The sequence below is a fragment of the Dama dama genome, chromosome 16, assembly GCF_033118175.1.
Source record: "Dama dama isolate Ldn47 chromosome 16, ASM3311817v1, whole genome shotgun sequence".
Lineage (NCBI taxonomy): Eukaryota > Metazoa > Chordata > Mammalia > Artiodactyla > Cervidae > Dama > Dama dama.
The window spans coordinates 33460397-33477315 of record NC_083696.1 but is presented as its reverse complement, the minus strand read 5'-3'; the positions used below and the strand labels follow the sequence as shown (position 1 = coordinate 33477315).

Below are 16919 nucleotides of genomic sequence, written 5' to 3'. Positions count from 1 at the left end.
CTGGCTTTCATTCCTACCATGCTAGAAATCACCCTTGCTAAAGTAAATCAATGGTTTCCATTTCCCTAAATGCAGTTTTCATCGTACACAATGAACCAGGTACTCTTTGAAATATTTTTGTCCCTGACTTCTGTGTTTTTGTTTTGTTAGTTCTCTCCTACCATCTGGGCTTCTTCTCTTTTCACCCAACCCTTAACTGTTATGCACAGTTCCCTGGGGCTCCCTCCCAAGCACTCCCATTTACTCCTTTAACAAATACCTACTGTGCACCTACTATGGCAGAGACTCTGTATTAGTTACTCGGCATTGCATATACAGTCCCCCTTCTCAGGAACTTTAGAGGGAAAGCTGTCAACCATAAATTACTTAACTGATCACTTCATCATAATCAGTATGCTAGCTAGTGACAGTGCTCAGACTCAGCCATGTCTGACTCTTTGTGGCCCCATGGACTGTGTAGCCTGCTAGGCTCCTCTGTCCATGGGGTTATCCAGGCAAGAATGCTGGAGTGGGTTGCCATTTCCTCCTCCAGAGGATCTTCCCCACCCAGGGATCAAATGTGTCTCCTACATTGGTGGGTGGATTCTTTATCACTAGAACCACTTGAGAAGCCCCGTAGTTGGTATAAGGACTATTGGAAAGTTCAAGGTACCGCTTCAACAGGTTAACTGGAATAAACGTGGCTGTGTCTGAAATTCCAAAGATTCAACCCATTTAATCACAGGGGGAACCAGAAATGCTCTTATAAGCAAAACATCTTCTCACATTTGAGGAAAAAATTAATAAACAAGAATAAAATCCTTTTGAATTTCTCAGTTGAAATTAAGGTTCTTCTTACCCTCATTTCCTTCTCTGAACTGATTCACTAGGTAAATCTCTAGTCTGTCTGAAGGGATCAAAATTAAGGTGGTGAGGTGATTGCAGATTGTGTTTTGTTTATAAAAATTCTTTTGCCTTGTGCTCTGAGGCTGCTGGTGATCTTTCTGTAGGGCTCCTGATTCTCAAAGATCAAAAGATTAAGAGACGTTGGCTAACTATATTTTGTTGCAACTTTTAAATGTACCTTGAACTTCCAAACCACATCATTCCAGCCTGGTAGGACAAATATTTTTGGATCTTTGATCAAAACCTGGAATGATAGCTTTAATAGAAGGCAAAAAAATAAAGTCATTTTCTCCTTATCCCAACTGTAACAAGATTGTGACTCCATCAAGAGTTCCATCAATGTTGAAGCCCAAGTGGTTGGTTGGTTCCTGTATTAGAACTCAAGTTGGAATTACATAATTCTTTGAAATTTGGGGGTCTGTGTTATTTATTATACATGGCCTAAAAACATTGTTCTGTCTCTGTTATTACCTGTCACCCACATGTCTAGGGTTTGTTGTTCTTATTGTTGTTTTTGTTGTTAACCTGTCTTCTCTTAGAGTTCTGGACCTTCTTGGTTCCCTCTTCTCCCTATCTAGACAGTTTCAATTTTAGAATGATTCACATGTTAAGAGGTAATTTGTTACACATTTCCTATGCCTTATGGCATCCAAACACCAAACAAAAGGATAAACACCCCCTCCCCCCTTTAACAAACAGAACCCACACAGATATCCAAGTGTAACAAAGCCCCACATAGTCAGAGCTGTGGCTATTAATAAGGTGGCATTTTCAATTGGTGACAAAGCTGATATAAGGAGTAAGAGTGTCTCATTTAGTAACAACATCAGAACCTCTTCATGAAATTTCAGGCTGTGTAAAGTACATTTTAAAAGGGTGCATAAGTCAGTATAGTAGAGGGGTCCTGTTCAGTTCAGTTCAGTCGGTCAGTCGTGTCCGACTCTTTGCGACTCCGTGAACTGCAGCACGCCAGGCCTCCCTGTCCATCACCAACTCCCAGAGTCCGCCCAAACTTATGTCCATGGAGTCGGTGATGCCATCCAACCACCTCATCCTCTGTCATCCCCTTCTCCTGCCCTCAATCTTTCCCAGCATCAGGGTCTTTTCAAATGAGTCAGCTCTTTGCATCAGGTGGCCAAAGTGTTGGAGTTTCAGCTTCAACATCAGTCCTTCCAATGAACACCCAGGACTGATCTCCTTTAGGATGGACTGGTTGGATCTCCTTGCAGTCCAAGGGACTCTCAAGAGCCTTCTCCAACACCACAGTTGAAAAGCATCAATCCTTCGGCGCTCAGCTTTCTTTATAGTCCAACTCTCACATCTGTACATGACCACTGGAAAAATGTAAAGGCATCTAAACTTGCTATGAATGCTAACTGCCACGTGAAGCCATGGGTAGACAGCGGCTCTGCTCTAAACCACATTTTAGCAATTGTGTTTTTTTCCTGATTATATTTTTAATGTACTTTGATGTTTATGCTGATGAGTTTTTAATGTACTTTTGGAGATGTTTCAGTCTTGTGTACTCTTCTGATGTCAGAAAAGTACCCCTGGTTGTTTGTAGTCTTATCGTATAATCAGCCTACCACAGGCTTTCATGTACAACAAAGTAATTAATATTGTGCAAGTGTCAAGTACTTTTGCTATAAAAGTAGTTTGAAAAATAAGAAATTATTTAAAATGGTTACAGAATACAAGTTAATTTCCTTTCCCCACTTAAGTCTGCTTTACCAGCAAAAGGATCACTTATTTGTCATTGTGAAATTCTTATAACATGTGTTTAATCCTCTTAAATACACTCAGTACTAAAAAATCTGTATTTCTTATTTTGATAAGTATGGTAAGTTCTGTTGGGTACAGAGTACAAGGTGCAATCAAACGATGGTGAGGACCTGTCCCACTGGATCTCTTGAGCTGTCTGATTTTTTTTCTCCAGTGTTTCGTTTTACACAGGTTTTGAATTTCTTAACTTTTGTTGTGTGTACTAAATACTGCATATGTACTATTCTAACTATTTACTACCAATAAAAGACCTGTTAATCACACACACAGAAAAATTAAAATGAAGTATGGTCTAATACTTATACAAAAACTGTGAAGAATATAACACTTGTCTGTGAAGCAATTTGGTCAGACAAATCACTAAATGACTTTATTCTTTCAATTAATTTCTTAATTTCATTTCTAAAATTAATGGCAGAAAACATAGCTTCAGCTCTTCATTAATGTCTATTTGTCTATTATTGGAGAAAGACAGAGTAAGAAGGAAGAAAAGGGAAAGAGGGAAGAAGAGATGCAGGTGGTATCAAGAGACATTGGATATCATTAATGATACCTTCATCTTGTAACTTCATCTTGTATACCTTGAGTAGCTCCTAAGCTATTCAAAATCTTGCTTTGTTATTGCAACCATTGGTTTATATAGTGGGTGTTACAACTTGGGACCTTCCTGCAAGTTCAGTGAAATCAATCCCAAGTCTACTTTCGGTTCTTGCTTCAGCCACTCTCCAGCCCTTTTCATATAAAGATGTGTTTTCAGGGACTTCCCTGTTGGTCCAGCTTCCACTGCAGGGGGCCCAGATTCAACCCCTGGTCAGGGAACTAAGATCCCACAAGCTATGCGGTATGGAAAAAAAAAAAGATAGGTTGTTTTATGTCAAAGCCTGAATCACCTGCAGGATAAAGTCTGGGTCAGTCATGCCTGATTCTTGAGTTATTGTGGGGAGTTATGGTCACTTAGAAAAGGCAGAGGAACCAGAGATCAAATCGCCAACATCCACTGGATCATCGAAAAAGTAAGAGTTCCAGAAAAACATCTATTTCTGCTTTATTGACTACGCCAAAGCCTTTGACTGTGTGGATCACAGTAAACTGTGGAAAATTCTGAAAGAGATGGGAATACCAGACCACCTGACCTGCCTCTTGAGAAACCTGTATGCAGGTCAGGAAGCAACAGTTAGAACTGGGCATGGAACAACAGACTGGATCCAAATAGGAAAAGGAGTACGTCAAGGCTATGTATTGTCACCCTGCTTATTTAACTTATATGCAGAGTACATCATGAGAAACGCTGGGCTGGAAGAAGCACAAGCTGGAATTAAGATTTCCAGAGAAATGTCAGTAACCTCAGATATTCAGATGACACCACCCTTATGGCAGAGAGTGAAGAGGAACTAAAAAGCCTCTTGATGAAAGTGAAAGAGGAGAGTGAAAAAGTTGGCTTAAAGCTCAACATTCAGAAAACTAAGGTCATGGCATCTGGTCCCATCACCTCATGGGAAATAGATGGGGAGACAGTGGAAACAGTGTCAGACTTTATTTTTTTTGGCTCCAAAATCACTGTGGATGGTGACTGCAGCCATGAAATTCAAAGACGCTTAGTCCTTGGAAGGAAAGTTATGACCAACCTAGACAGCATACTAAAAAGCAAAGACATTACTTTGCCAACAAAGGTCCGTCTAGTCAAGGCTATGGTTTTTCCAGTGGTCATGTATGGATGTGAGAGGTGGACTGTGAAGAAAGCTGAGTGCCAAAAAATTGATGCTTTTGAACTGTGGTGTTGGAGAAAACTCTTGAGAGTCCCTTGGACTGCAAGGAGATCCAACCAGTCCATCCTAAAGGAGATCAGTCCTGGGTGTTCATTGGAAGGACTGATGCTGAAGCTGAAACTCCAGTACTTTGGCCACCCCATGCAAAGAGTTGAGTCATTGGAAAAGACCTTGATGCTGGGAGGGATTGGGGGCAGGAGCAGAAGGGGGCGACAGAGGATGAGATGGCTGGATGGCATCACCGACTCGATGGGCCTGAGTTTAAGTAAACTCCAGGAGTTTGGATGAACAGGGAGGCCTGGCGTGCTGCAATTCATGGGGTCGCAAAGAGTCGGACACGACTGAGTGACTGACCTGAGCTGATGGTCATTTATTTCTAAATATCATTCTTACTTAGAACTGCAGTATTTTATGCTGGTGGAGAGCATATCATTATGTCGTAGGCATTTCAATTTGCCCACAACTGGAAAAATTTTGGGTTTTGGCTTCCCTGGTAGCTCAGCTGGTAAAGCATCTGCCTGCAGTGCAGGAGACCTGGGTTCAGTCCCTGGGTTGGGAAGATCCTCTGGAGAAGGGAACGGCTACCCACTCCAGTGTTCTGGCCTGGAGAATTCCGTGGACTGTATAGTGCATGGGGTTGCAAAGAGTTGAACATGACTGAGCGACTTTCACTTCACTTCGCTTCAAAATTACCTTAGCCATTAAGCACTTCTTTCCACAGAGTGCTAATTAAGTGCTAGAAACTTACAGTATACAAAAAATTTTAAAAAGAAATTCATTTGACTAAATAGGACATGAATCAAAATGAACCAAAACATCTGTAGTGCCCGCACGGCTCAGTCATGTCTGAGTCTTTGTGACCCCATGGATTGCAGCCCCCCAAGCTCCTCCTGTCCATGAAATTTTCCAGGAAAGAATACTGGAGTGGGTTGCTATTTCCTACTCCAGGGGGATCTTCCTGACCCAGGGATCAAGCCTCTGTCTTCTGCAACTCCTGCATTGCAGGCGGATTCTCTATTGCTGAGCCACTGGTGAAGCTCCAGAATAAAGCCAAATATTTGTAAATCACTTTTTAAAGTGCTGTGAAGAGCCCCAGGTATTGAGAACTGAGCTCTCCAGTGTGCTGGGGACCTCAGAGACATAAGATTTTACGTTCAGTTGACATGGTAACAATTCAGATCTGCTTGCTGGCATCTTTCACAGTTTTTCCATGAGTGGATTCCAAGATTTGCTATAAGAAGAGACAGACTTCACACTTAGAGTTCAAAATTTGGTTTCATATGCACCAAAATAGCCTCCCCACCTAAATGGTTTAAATAATAGCTGCCTGAGCATTAGTAATAAATATTTGAGCATTTGTTAGGTACCAGTGCTTTACATTTGGAGAAGGAAATGGCAACTGACTCTGGTATTCTTGCCTAGAGAATCCTGTGAACAGAGGAGCCTGGTGGGCTGCTGTCCATGGGGTCGCACAGAGTCGGACACAACTGAAGCGACTTAGCATGCATGCATGCATTGAAGAAGGAAATGGCAACCCACTCCAGTGTTCTTGCCTGGAGAATCCCGTGGACAGAGGAGCCTTGTGAGCTGCCATCTACGGGGTCGCACAGAATCGGACACGACTGTGAATTAGCAGCAGCAGCGCTTTACATTAATTTCACAAAATTCTTATGATGAAGGCCATCAGTAACTATTTTCGGATTAGAAAATAGGTATAGAAGTTATGTAACTTGGGAGTTCATTGCTGGTCCTGTGGTTAAGAATCTGACTTCCAAAGCAGGGGACGCAGGTTCAATCTGTGGTCGGGGAACTAAGATCTCACATGTTGTGGGGCAATTAAATCCATACACCTCAACGACTTGGGCCACGCTCTAAAGCCTGTGAGCAGCAACTAGAGAAGACAACACTGCAGTGAAGACCCAGTGCACCAAAAAAAAAAAAAAAGAAAGAAAGAAAGAAGAAGAAGTTAGGTAGTGTGCCCAAATCACAGAACTAGTAGTCTAGTTCTGAAGCTTCAATCCAAGGGGTTTTGCCTTCCTCAGAATAATTTAATATGTAGTTTTCAACCTCAGTGTCTGTGTCCTGTTATCCTCACTTTTCCCAACACCCAACAGTCTGGCTTTTTTCAAGAGTTCACCCCCTTTCTCTCTCCTACTTCTTCTTTAAGGAGAGGCCCTTTGCCATCTCCAGCCAAGGTCAAAGTCACATACACTATGGCCAGTGCTTGGAACACTGCAGACTACTTCTTACTCCCACCGGTGCTTTTCTGAATTCTTCCTTTCCTACGCCTTTCTTCCCTCTTCCTTGACCGAAAGACCTCATACTCTGCAAGGGAACAAGGAAGTGGCCGTGTGGAGCAAGAGAAAGCCACAAATATGCGGTCTCCTGGAAATGTCCTTTGTTGACTCTGCCCCCCTTTGCTGGATCCAACATACCCTGTTTCTAGACCTTTGCTTCTCTCCTGCTTTTCTTGCCTGCATCTGCTGCTCCATTAAGCAAATACTTAGTTTCAAACCTCCCTGGCTGCACAAGTCAGACCAGTACTCTCTAACCAACTTCCTCCTTGTAAAAGTTCCTGAACCTTTAGTCTTGAGTGGATGAGAAACTCAGAATGCAATAACCAGAATCAGAAAAATAAAGATTTTTTAAAAGCTAGGAAAGTTATAAAGTAATATGCATGACAGAGTAGGATGATCAGTATGTTTCCAAAGCTGAGCAGGTCAGCAGAGTGAGGTAACTGGGTGGTCCAGAAGAGGAGCTGTTAATGCCTGTTTTGGCCCCTTTTAGACTATGACTGACTCTTTCTCATGATGCAAAGAGCCTTGTCTCATGTTAATGGGTTACTTTCTGATCCTGTTTCATGGAGGAATATACATATATATTTAATTGACGTATAGTTGATTTATAACACATGTTAGTTTCAGGAGTATAGCAAAATGATTCATATAATTGCAAGATTTTGACTGTAGTTCCCTATGCTATACAGTAGGTCTTTGCTGTTTATTTTATATATAGTAGTGTGTATGGTGAAAATAAAAGTGAAAGTCGCTCAGTTCTATCCAACTCTTTGCGACCCCATGGACTTTGTTCATGAAATTCTCCAGGCCAGAATACTGGAGTGGGTAGCCTTTCTCTTCTCCAGGGGATCTTCCCAACCCAGGGATTGAACCCAGGTCTCCCACATTGCAGGCAGATTCTTTACCAGCTGAGCCACAAGGGAAGCCCAGTAGTGTGTATATGTAATCCTAATTTATCCCTCCCTCTCATGGAGGAATTTATACCATGACTTTAGTTGCAACCTCTTATAATCTGGCTGGCTAACTTACTCTAGAATGTTCCTAAGTCCACAGAGTATAGAAATTCAGTTTTAAATGTAAACATATTGGTTTTAGATTCTTGGGACCAAGATTTTGAAATTAGCAAAGAGCCATGAGGTAAATAAGAACTGTCCTCTATTCCTGTATGCCTCTCTTTACCACCCCCCGCCCTCCCCCCCCATCTTCCTGTTCATGTCTCTCATATCTTTTTATTCAGGGCCTTGACTTCTCCATATAATGTCATATGAGAAAAACAGTTCTTGACATGGTGGCCTGGAGAATTATACCCTTTGGGCCCTCATGAGTATTTTCTTTCCACTCAGCTCAAAGGTCTGTGTAGTCAAAACTATGGTTTTTCCAGTAGTCATGTATGCATGTGAGCATTGGGCCATAAAGAAGGCTGAGCACCAAAGAATTGATGCTTTTGAATTGTGGTGCTGGAGAAGATGTGTGAGAATCCCTTGGACTGCAAGGAAATCAAAGCAGTCAATCCTAAAGGAAATCAACCCTAAATATTCACTGAAAGGATTGATGCTGAAGCTGAAGCTCCATGTACTTTGGCCTCCTGATGCGAAGAGCCAACTCATTGGAAAAGACCCTGATGCTGGGAAAGACTGAAGGCAGTAGCAGAAGGGGGCAACAGAGGATGAGTTGCTTGGATAGCATCATCTACTCAATGGACATGAGTTTGAGTAAACTCTGGGAGATAGTGAAGGACAGGGAAGCCTGGTGTCCATGGGTTGCAAAGGGTCGAACCCAACACAGAGACTACAAAAACAGCAAAAGCTCAGAGTAGGTGCTCAAAAGATATTTGTAGAATGAGTTAGTGAAGGAATGAAAGCCTGGAAATATTCATTTTGAACATTTAGGAAATATTCTCCAACTCCCATTCTAGGGGAGATCACCTCCTTATATCATGAATAGCACTTTTTACATACTATGTTGTGCTACTTTGCCATCATTACCTAATTTAACCTAACAGAAGCTCCCTGTTTTCAGTTCCTAGTATAATGTCTGGCATGAGGTCAGAACTCAATAAAATTTTTGTGGAATCAATAAATGTTATGCTTTATGTTGAAAGAGTTTTGGCTCTTGGAAGGAATGAAACAAAGGGTTGAATTTATAAAACCAGGAGACTGGAAAGAACACCAAGATGTCTTCAGGTATGTTTCCTGACAATCATTCCCAGTAATCATCTCCTTTGTTCCTGAAAACCCATGAGAGGTTTCTTAACCTTGTGACTCCCAGGATTTTCATAAAAAACCTCTATTTACTGTCAAAGGATACAAGACATTTTTACCTTTTCTTTCTTTCTGATTTTCAAAGGAAAAAGAAAGTATGACCAGGCATGCGAAGGCTATAAATGGCTTCTGGGCCAAAGGTCTTAGCCCATGTGTGGAGTGGATTTAGATGCCTCCAACTCCAGAGCCTGGCTTTGAGTGAAAATCATGCTGTTCTACATCTGCCTAAATCTGCAATATGAAAACACAATTCCAAATTTCTGTGGCATGATAGAGATTTGGGGTTCATGCTCCCAATAATCTGTTCTATATAAAATTTCAAATTCTCCCACCTTTGATATTTTTTGACAAATAACAGTTCAGTTAGCATCTGGGGCCTAGTTTGTTATCAACATCAACAGTGTCTAGATAAAATGGGTCTGCAAGCACCACTATCTTCCTTTAAATTAAGAGCTTATGGAGTGGAAGTTTTATAATCAGTAGTAAAACAGAGAGAGAGAGAGGAAGTCTGATAACCAGTCTTGGATCTGTCTTAACTGCAGTAAGAATGTTTTCTTGAAAACCTGGGCAGCCCATCCTTTAGAGGTCTGGAGGTTTGGGCTGTGTTGCAGCACACAATGCCCTGTGAGCCAGTTTCAATTGGTGTTCCCATGACTGATCAAGGGCTTTCAGTCATCACTGTCATGACATCTGCATGACAATCAGGACCAGAGATAGATAACAAATCAGGTTTTACTCCATGCAATCAACATGCAGAACCTCAAAAGAACCCTCTTATAATCAGAAGGGATATTCATGGTAGGAAAATAAAGCATTTAATCTCCCTCTTCTCCTTTCCTTTTCCTATGACCAGTAGATGCCTGAATTCTTCCCCAGTTTTGGTAAAAGGCAGCCAGGATGGCTGTAAGCCTTAGGCCTTGCTGTATCATGACTGATCATCTGGTGCATTCCTCCCAAAGCTGCTCTCACTCTCCTGAAGCCTCAGATGTGGCTAGAACCATTTTTCATTTAATCACACACACACTCCTTTATGACATGTCTAACTTCGCTATTAAAATTTCAGGTTATTGGGCTTCCCTGGTGGGTCAGTGGTAAAGAGTCTGCCTGCCAATACAGGTGACACCGGTTCAATCCCTGATCTGGGAAGATCCCTTACACCTTGGAGCAACTAGGACCGTGTGCCTCAAATATTGAACCTATGCTCCAGAGTCAGGGAGCTGCAGCTAGAGAATGATCCTTGCTTGCCACAACTGGAGAGAAGGCCCACACAGAAAAGAAGACTCCCCCAAATTAAAAACATATTAAAAAAACTAAGGTTGTTGGTACCATTGCCAGGAGTGATGGAGTAAGAACATCTCAAATTCCTCACCTTCGTAAAAGCAACAAGAACACTGGCAAAATTGTCAAAATCACTTTTTCAGAGCTCTGGAAGTTAACCAAAGACTTATGACAATCCAGAGAGTATTTTTTCCAAGTAAAATGACTGAATCTCAGAACTGCAGGCCTTGTGGTGTCTGAACTCTCTAGTCATATTCCACTCTCCCCAGAGTCATGATGACCTTGAAAAACAACGGAAAGAGCAGTGAAAACTAAGCAGCCTAGCCTCCTAAGGAAGAGGCAAAATGCAGCTGTCATTCTCCCAAAGTCCAGTTCCAAGATTACAGCCCTTATTTGACCTGTCTTGCAGGTCTTCTGCAATTCCCACTCACAAGGTCTGTCTTTATTTAATCTGAGTCTGCGTTCGTGTGTGTGTATGCATCCAAAGTCGCTTCAGTCCTGTCCAACTCTTTTGTGACCCTATGGACTGTAGCCCACCAGGCTCTTCTGTCCATGGGATTCTCCAGGCAAGAAAACTGGAGTGGGTTGCCATGCATTCCTCCAGCAGATCTTCCAACCCAGGGATCAAACCTGTGTCTCCTGAGTCATCGTTCACACAATACTATTTCCCTGAGGGCCATGGCTTAACATCGGAGGCAGCTGCTTGAGATGGTGATGACAGTTGGAGAAAAGAGCAAGATAAACAAAAATTTAAAGGAAAAGTTGGAGAATGAGATATCCATAAGGGAAACTAGAAGCCCAGGGACATGCCTGAGAAAGACCTGAGAAAAATAACAATTCTCATCTCTGGCTGAAGTTGAAACTCAACAGAAGCAGGGAGTGAAGTAAACACAAACTTGGACCTGGCCTGCTGGAGGACTGCAGACAATCTCCCCAGCAGTCACAGAGCTCCTGGCATGGACTGGGAGATGGATTGGTTTCAGGCACTTGGGAATTTATGTCAGATCCATTACTAATTATTAAACTCACTGAACAGAGCCTTTAGTAGCTACACATGACAATAAATGCAGACTCCATAGAATTAATTCAGTTAATTCAATAAACAAACCAATAGGAACAGTAACGGCAACAGCAACAACCAGCAACACCAACAAACTCCGGAAAGGGGGGAGGTACTTGTTTTTCAGAATTACCACATTATTTTATTTTCTCAAATCGAAGTACAGTTGATTTATATAATGTTTTGGTAGTTTCAGGTGTCCAGCGAAGTGATTTAGTTCTATCTATATATTCTTTTCCAGATTATTTCATTGTAGGTTATTACCAGATGTTGACTAGAGTTCCCTATTTTATTTTTCTATCCTGAGGGAGGGAAGCAGATGAACAGAATGTGCAGGATGCGACTGTCCGAGCTGAAGGATGACAATGTCCTGTTCCTTGACCTGGTTGGTATTTTTTAATACCTTGTCTATCTGGTTTTATGTGTTTTTCTGCATGTTACACTTTATAATTATTGGAAAAACCCTTCCTACAACTCTGATCTTGCCTCTTCTGAGCCCACCTCTCTCCCCTTTGCCAGAGGAATGTCTTTTCTATACTCATTTTCTCCAGGCTCTTAATGCCTACTTACAACACAAACTGTTTCCGGCCCCCACTCTGCCCCCAGTGACCAGTGATATCCAAGTTAGCAAATCAAAGGAACTTGTCTCCTCCATGGAGGAGTCTTTGCTTTCGACCTTGCAGTTCTTTTCCCCTCAGCTTCCCCAGACCCTTCCCCCTCACCTGGTTCTGTCCTCTTTTCCTGTGACTTTCCTGTTCGTGAAACACTGATGCTCCCCAGGGTCCCTTCCCATGGCCTCACCCACACCCTTGCCCACCTCTCTGCTAACAGCCCCCCAAAGTACAGTGTCCCTTCCAGACTCTGGTGCAGGTATGCATGAAGCTTCCTGCTTTATCTCCATCTTCATCTGAATGTTGGGTATCATCTGAATTTCAAACAACAGGCCTCAAAATGAAGTCATTCTCTTCCTTGCTCCAACCTGATTCCTAAATTTTCTATCTCTGTAAAGGCAATCACTTCCAAGTTGACATCTCAAGCTAGAAATGTGGATGTGTTGTTCTCTTTAACCTGAGTACCAAGAGCTACGATTATTATGTTCACATTGTGCTAGGCACTTGCTACTTTATGCCTCGCCCCCTCTTCCAGATTCCTATTTTGAAAATCTCATGCCCTGAGTGGTATGTTAGGAGATGGAAACTTTGGGAGGTGATTAACTCAAGAGGGCAGAGCCTTTGTGAATGGGGTTAGTGTCTTTATAAAAAGAGACCTCAGAGAGCTCCCTGGTATTTTTGTCTTTGTGAGGATGGGGGCCTCACCAGATATTTAATCTGCTGATGCCTTGGTCTTGGACCTCCCAGCTTCCAGAACTGTGAGAAATACATTTCTGTTTATAAGCCACCCAGTTCGAGATGTTGGGTTGGCCAAAAAGTTTGTTCGGGACTTTGTCGACAAAGGTCAGTATAGTCAAAGTTATGGTTTTTCCAGTAGTCATGAATGGATGTGAGAGTTTGACCATAAAGAAGGCTAAGCATCGAAGAACTGATGCTTTCAAACTGTGGTGCTGGAGAAGCCTCTTGAGAGTCCTTTGGACTGCAAGGAAATCAAACCAGTCAATCCTAAAGGAAATCAACCCTGAATATTCATGGAAGGACTGAAGCTGAAGCTCCAAGACTTTGGCTACCTGCTGCAAAGAGCTGACTCATCAGAAAAGATCTTGGTGATGAGAAGGATTGAAGGCAGGGGAAGGGGGCAACAGTGGATGAGTTGCTTGGATAGCATCATCAACTCAAAGGACATGAGTTTGAGCCAACTCCAGAAGATGGTGAAGGACAGGGAAGCCTGGCATGCTGCAGTCCATAGGGTTGCAAAAAATCAGACATGACTTAGCAGCTGAACAATAACAAGCCACCAAGTCTGAGATAGTGTGTTGGCCAAAAAGTTTGAGTTTTCCTGTAAGATTTTATGGGAAAAGCCTGAATGAACTTTTTGGCCAACACAATATTTTGTTACAGCAGCCTGAGTGAATTAAGACAGTTTTTTAAGAAACATATAGTACATACATCATTTACGTATATTACAGAGGAAGTCGTGAAAATATTCTCAGGCAGGGCAGCTCTTACTCCTCTCCCTGACTCCTGCCAATCCCACTGCAGGGGGGCCTCTAATTAGTAAGAATACTGTCACCCTGCATCAGTTTCCATTGCCTATAACCTGGTTCTGACCATCAGATTAACCTAACTGGTGTCTCAACCACACACAAATTTCTTCCCATTTCTGTTCACCTTTAAGTAGTAGAGTAACTTTAATACTTTGATCATATAAATTTTGGTCGTTTCCTTCTTGAACATCTGATGAGCACCCATGGAGGCCACATGGTCTAACACCAGCCTCCCCCACTCCCTTCATCCCCCCAGCTCCACGTCCTCTCTACCCAGAGCACACAGGCTCTTTCAGGCCCCGGGCCAGGGCACAGGCAGTTCTCTTTGTTTGAGATGCTCTGTTCACAACCTTCCCTGTTTATCTGGGAAATCCTTGCCTACCCTTAAGCGACACCTGATGTTCTCTGAACATCTGTGACGCAGAATAGTGCGTTATTCCCTCTTGAATTGGCTTCCCCCCTGCTGCTGCTGCTGCTAAGTCACGTCAGTCGTGTCCGACTCTGTGCGACCCCATAGATGGCAGCCCACCAGGCTCCGCCGTCCCTGGGATTCTCCAGGCAAGAACACTGGAGTGGGTTGCCACTTCCTTCTCCAATGCATGAAAGTAAGAAGTGAAAATGAAGTCTCTCTGTCGTGTCTGACTCTTCGCGATCCCATGGACTGCAGCCCACCAGGCTCCTCCGTCCGTGGGATTTTCCAGGCAAGGCTCCCTCCCTAGTGGTGGCCATATCTAGGGGCCAGTTAACAATCGTGCTGAGTAAATAAGTGTCTCTGGAAATTCTTATTGAAGGTCTAGCACTGGACAGATAACCTGGTCAGTGCTTGAACAATCTGTATCACTGGAGGCAGAGATGGTGAGAAGACATCTCATCAATCTTATCTTCCATTAGTTACTGCCACTTCCCCACAATTTATTGACCCTAACAGCCCAATCCCTCTTTCCTTTGTCTATTCACTTCTCCACAATTTATCATCCTTTTAAAAAAGGTATACAAGCCTCTGAGTCTTACTGCTTCACTGGGATTTTTACTTTCTTTCTGTGAAATTTATGTGTATAGAAAATTAAAAATATCAATAAAATTTGTATGCCTTTTCTCCTATTTAATTTCCCATTTGTCAGTTTAATTCACAGACCTCAGGAGCTGAATCTAAGAGAGTAGAGGGAAAGATTTTCTCTCCCCAACACTTATAACCTGTGAGATGAGCATGACTGTGACAAATACACAGACGATGAAACTGAGGATCAGGGAGGTTACAATAACTTGTGGAAGACTCAGGACAACTCAGGCTTGAGTCAAACCCTTATACCTTCCTTGTTCCTTTCTTTGCTATTGCTTAAACATTTGTTTTGCTTGTGAATTGAAGCTGAAGCCTAGGGGATTTCTGACATCTGGTCACATGGGCTTCCCAGGGTGAGTGTCAGCTGAGGAAAGGAAGCATACTGGGGAAGAGCCCTGAAAAATCCCTGTCCCAGTCCCAGTCAGAAAGCCTGGTATTTTCTGGTGACAGTCTCCTGTGGAATATAGACCTGGGCCAAGCAGCATGACTCACTCAGTGAGTTTTGGTTGATGACATAAGACAGTTTGCAAAACCCAGCTGTGTGGGGCCTGATCTGACAGAGGATTTAACACCTGGTTTAAGAAAAAGGAACTCTGATCTGAATAGACATTTCTTCAAAGAGGACGTACAGACGACCAACAGGCACACAAAAAAGATGTTCAACACTGCTAGCTATTAGAGAAATGCAGATCAAAACTGTGATGTGATATCACCTCACACCAGTCAGAATGGTGGTCAGCAAAAAATCCACAAACAGCAAATGCAGGAGGGGGTGTGGAGAGAAGGGAACCCTCCTACAGCGTTGGTGGAAATGTTAATTGGTACAGCCACTACGGAGAACAGCATGGAGGTTCCTTAAAAAACTAAAAATAGAGATACCATATGACCCTGCAATCCCACTCCTGGGCATATATTCATGCAAAAACATGATCCGAAAGTATCCATGCACCCCAATGTTCTTTGCAGCACAATTTACAATAGTCAAGAAATGGAAGCAACCTAAATGTCCATTGACAGAGGGATAGATAAAGAAGATGTGGTACATATACACAATGGAGTAATACTTAGCCATTAAAAAGAATGAAATTATGCCATTTGCAGCAATATGGATGAAGCTAGAGAGTGCCATTCTGAGTGAAGTAAGTCAGGCAGAGAAGGAGAAATATTGTATGACATCCCTTATATGTGGAATCTAAAAAGAAATGATACAAATGAATTTTGTATCAAAGAGACTCATAAACTTAGAAAATGAGCTTATGGTTGCTGGGGGAAGGTATAGTTAGGGAGTTTAGGAAGGTCAAGTACACACTGCTATATTTAAAATGGATAACCAGCAAGGACTGGAACTGCTCAATGCTATGTGCCAGCTTGGGCGGGAGAGGGAGAATGGATACATGTATATGAAGGGCTGAGTCCCTTCGCTGTTTACCTGAAACTGCCACAACCTGGTTAATTTACTACATCCCAATACAAAATAAAAATTTGAAGCTGGGTGGGAAAAAAAGAATACACATGTATACTTAAAGAAAGGGAGAAAGGAAGGGACTCTGGGGTGCTGACTACGTTCAGGATCTGGATTCTTCCCCATTCTTCCCCGCTCACCAGTTCTTTGGGAAACTGTCTGTAGGTAAATACTATATCCGTGCCATCTGAGCCCTAAACACAGCAGGAGAGAACACTCTTGTTTTCAAATGACAGGGCAGGTCAGGGATCAAAACAAGTTCAGTTAAGAGACTTTTCAGGTTTGTCAACCCAAGAAGGAAAGAATAATAGGCTTAAAGAGAACCATTAAAAACCTTATTGCATTACAATAATCCCTCTTCTTTAGTGAAGAAACTTGCCAGAAAGGCCAGGAAAGAACATTACTTACTCGGTCTTAAACATAAAACAAAAGACCTGCTGACCTGAAAGCCACTGTTGCTGCAACCCTGGGCCGGGAGGGCCGCCACCCTCTGCAGCTCCACGGAGCTTTTGCTGCTCATGGACTTGGGCTCCGGAGTCTTTTCAGATGTCTAGAGAGCCGCTGTATCTGTGAAATCAAACACAGCCTCTGCTGAAGTCAGAATGCCACATGCTGTCATAGGCACCAGGCCATCGATTCACTTTGGGAACTTTGATCCAAATCTCCTGGTTGGGGTGGGGCAGGAGTGGTGAGGGGCGGGGTGGACGCTTTCAGGTCAGGTCCACCTACCTCATTAATCCTTCTCATTATCCCCATTCCTGCCGGTCCATTTTCACTCTGGGAAGAAGACTCCTGTGCTGCTCAAAACAGAAAAGGACATTTTCTCTACAGTCTTGAGTGAAAGAATCTAATTCTTGTGCTAGTGTTGGACACTGGGAGTGGTGAGTGGCAGGAAAAATAAGGGCTGGCT

The 16919-nt window shown here is 42.8% G+C and overlaps 1 protein-coding gene across 1 annotated transcript in view; it reads right to left on the bottom strand.

The window, feature by feature from the left end:
- Window positions 1-16625, bottom strand: part of SLC28A3 (solute carrier family 28 member 3) — a 67635-nt gene extending 51010 nt beyond the window's left edge. The window contains exon 1 of the mRNA XM_061164019.1: window positions 16452-16625. Within this exon, the coding sequence (XP_061020002.1) occupies window positions 16452-16529 (78 nt within the window). The 5' untranslated portion in view covers window positions 16530-16625. The remainder of the gene's footprint in view (window positions 1-16451) is intronic.
- Window positions 16626-16919: the final 294 nt, after the last annotated feature.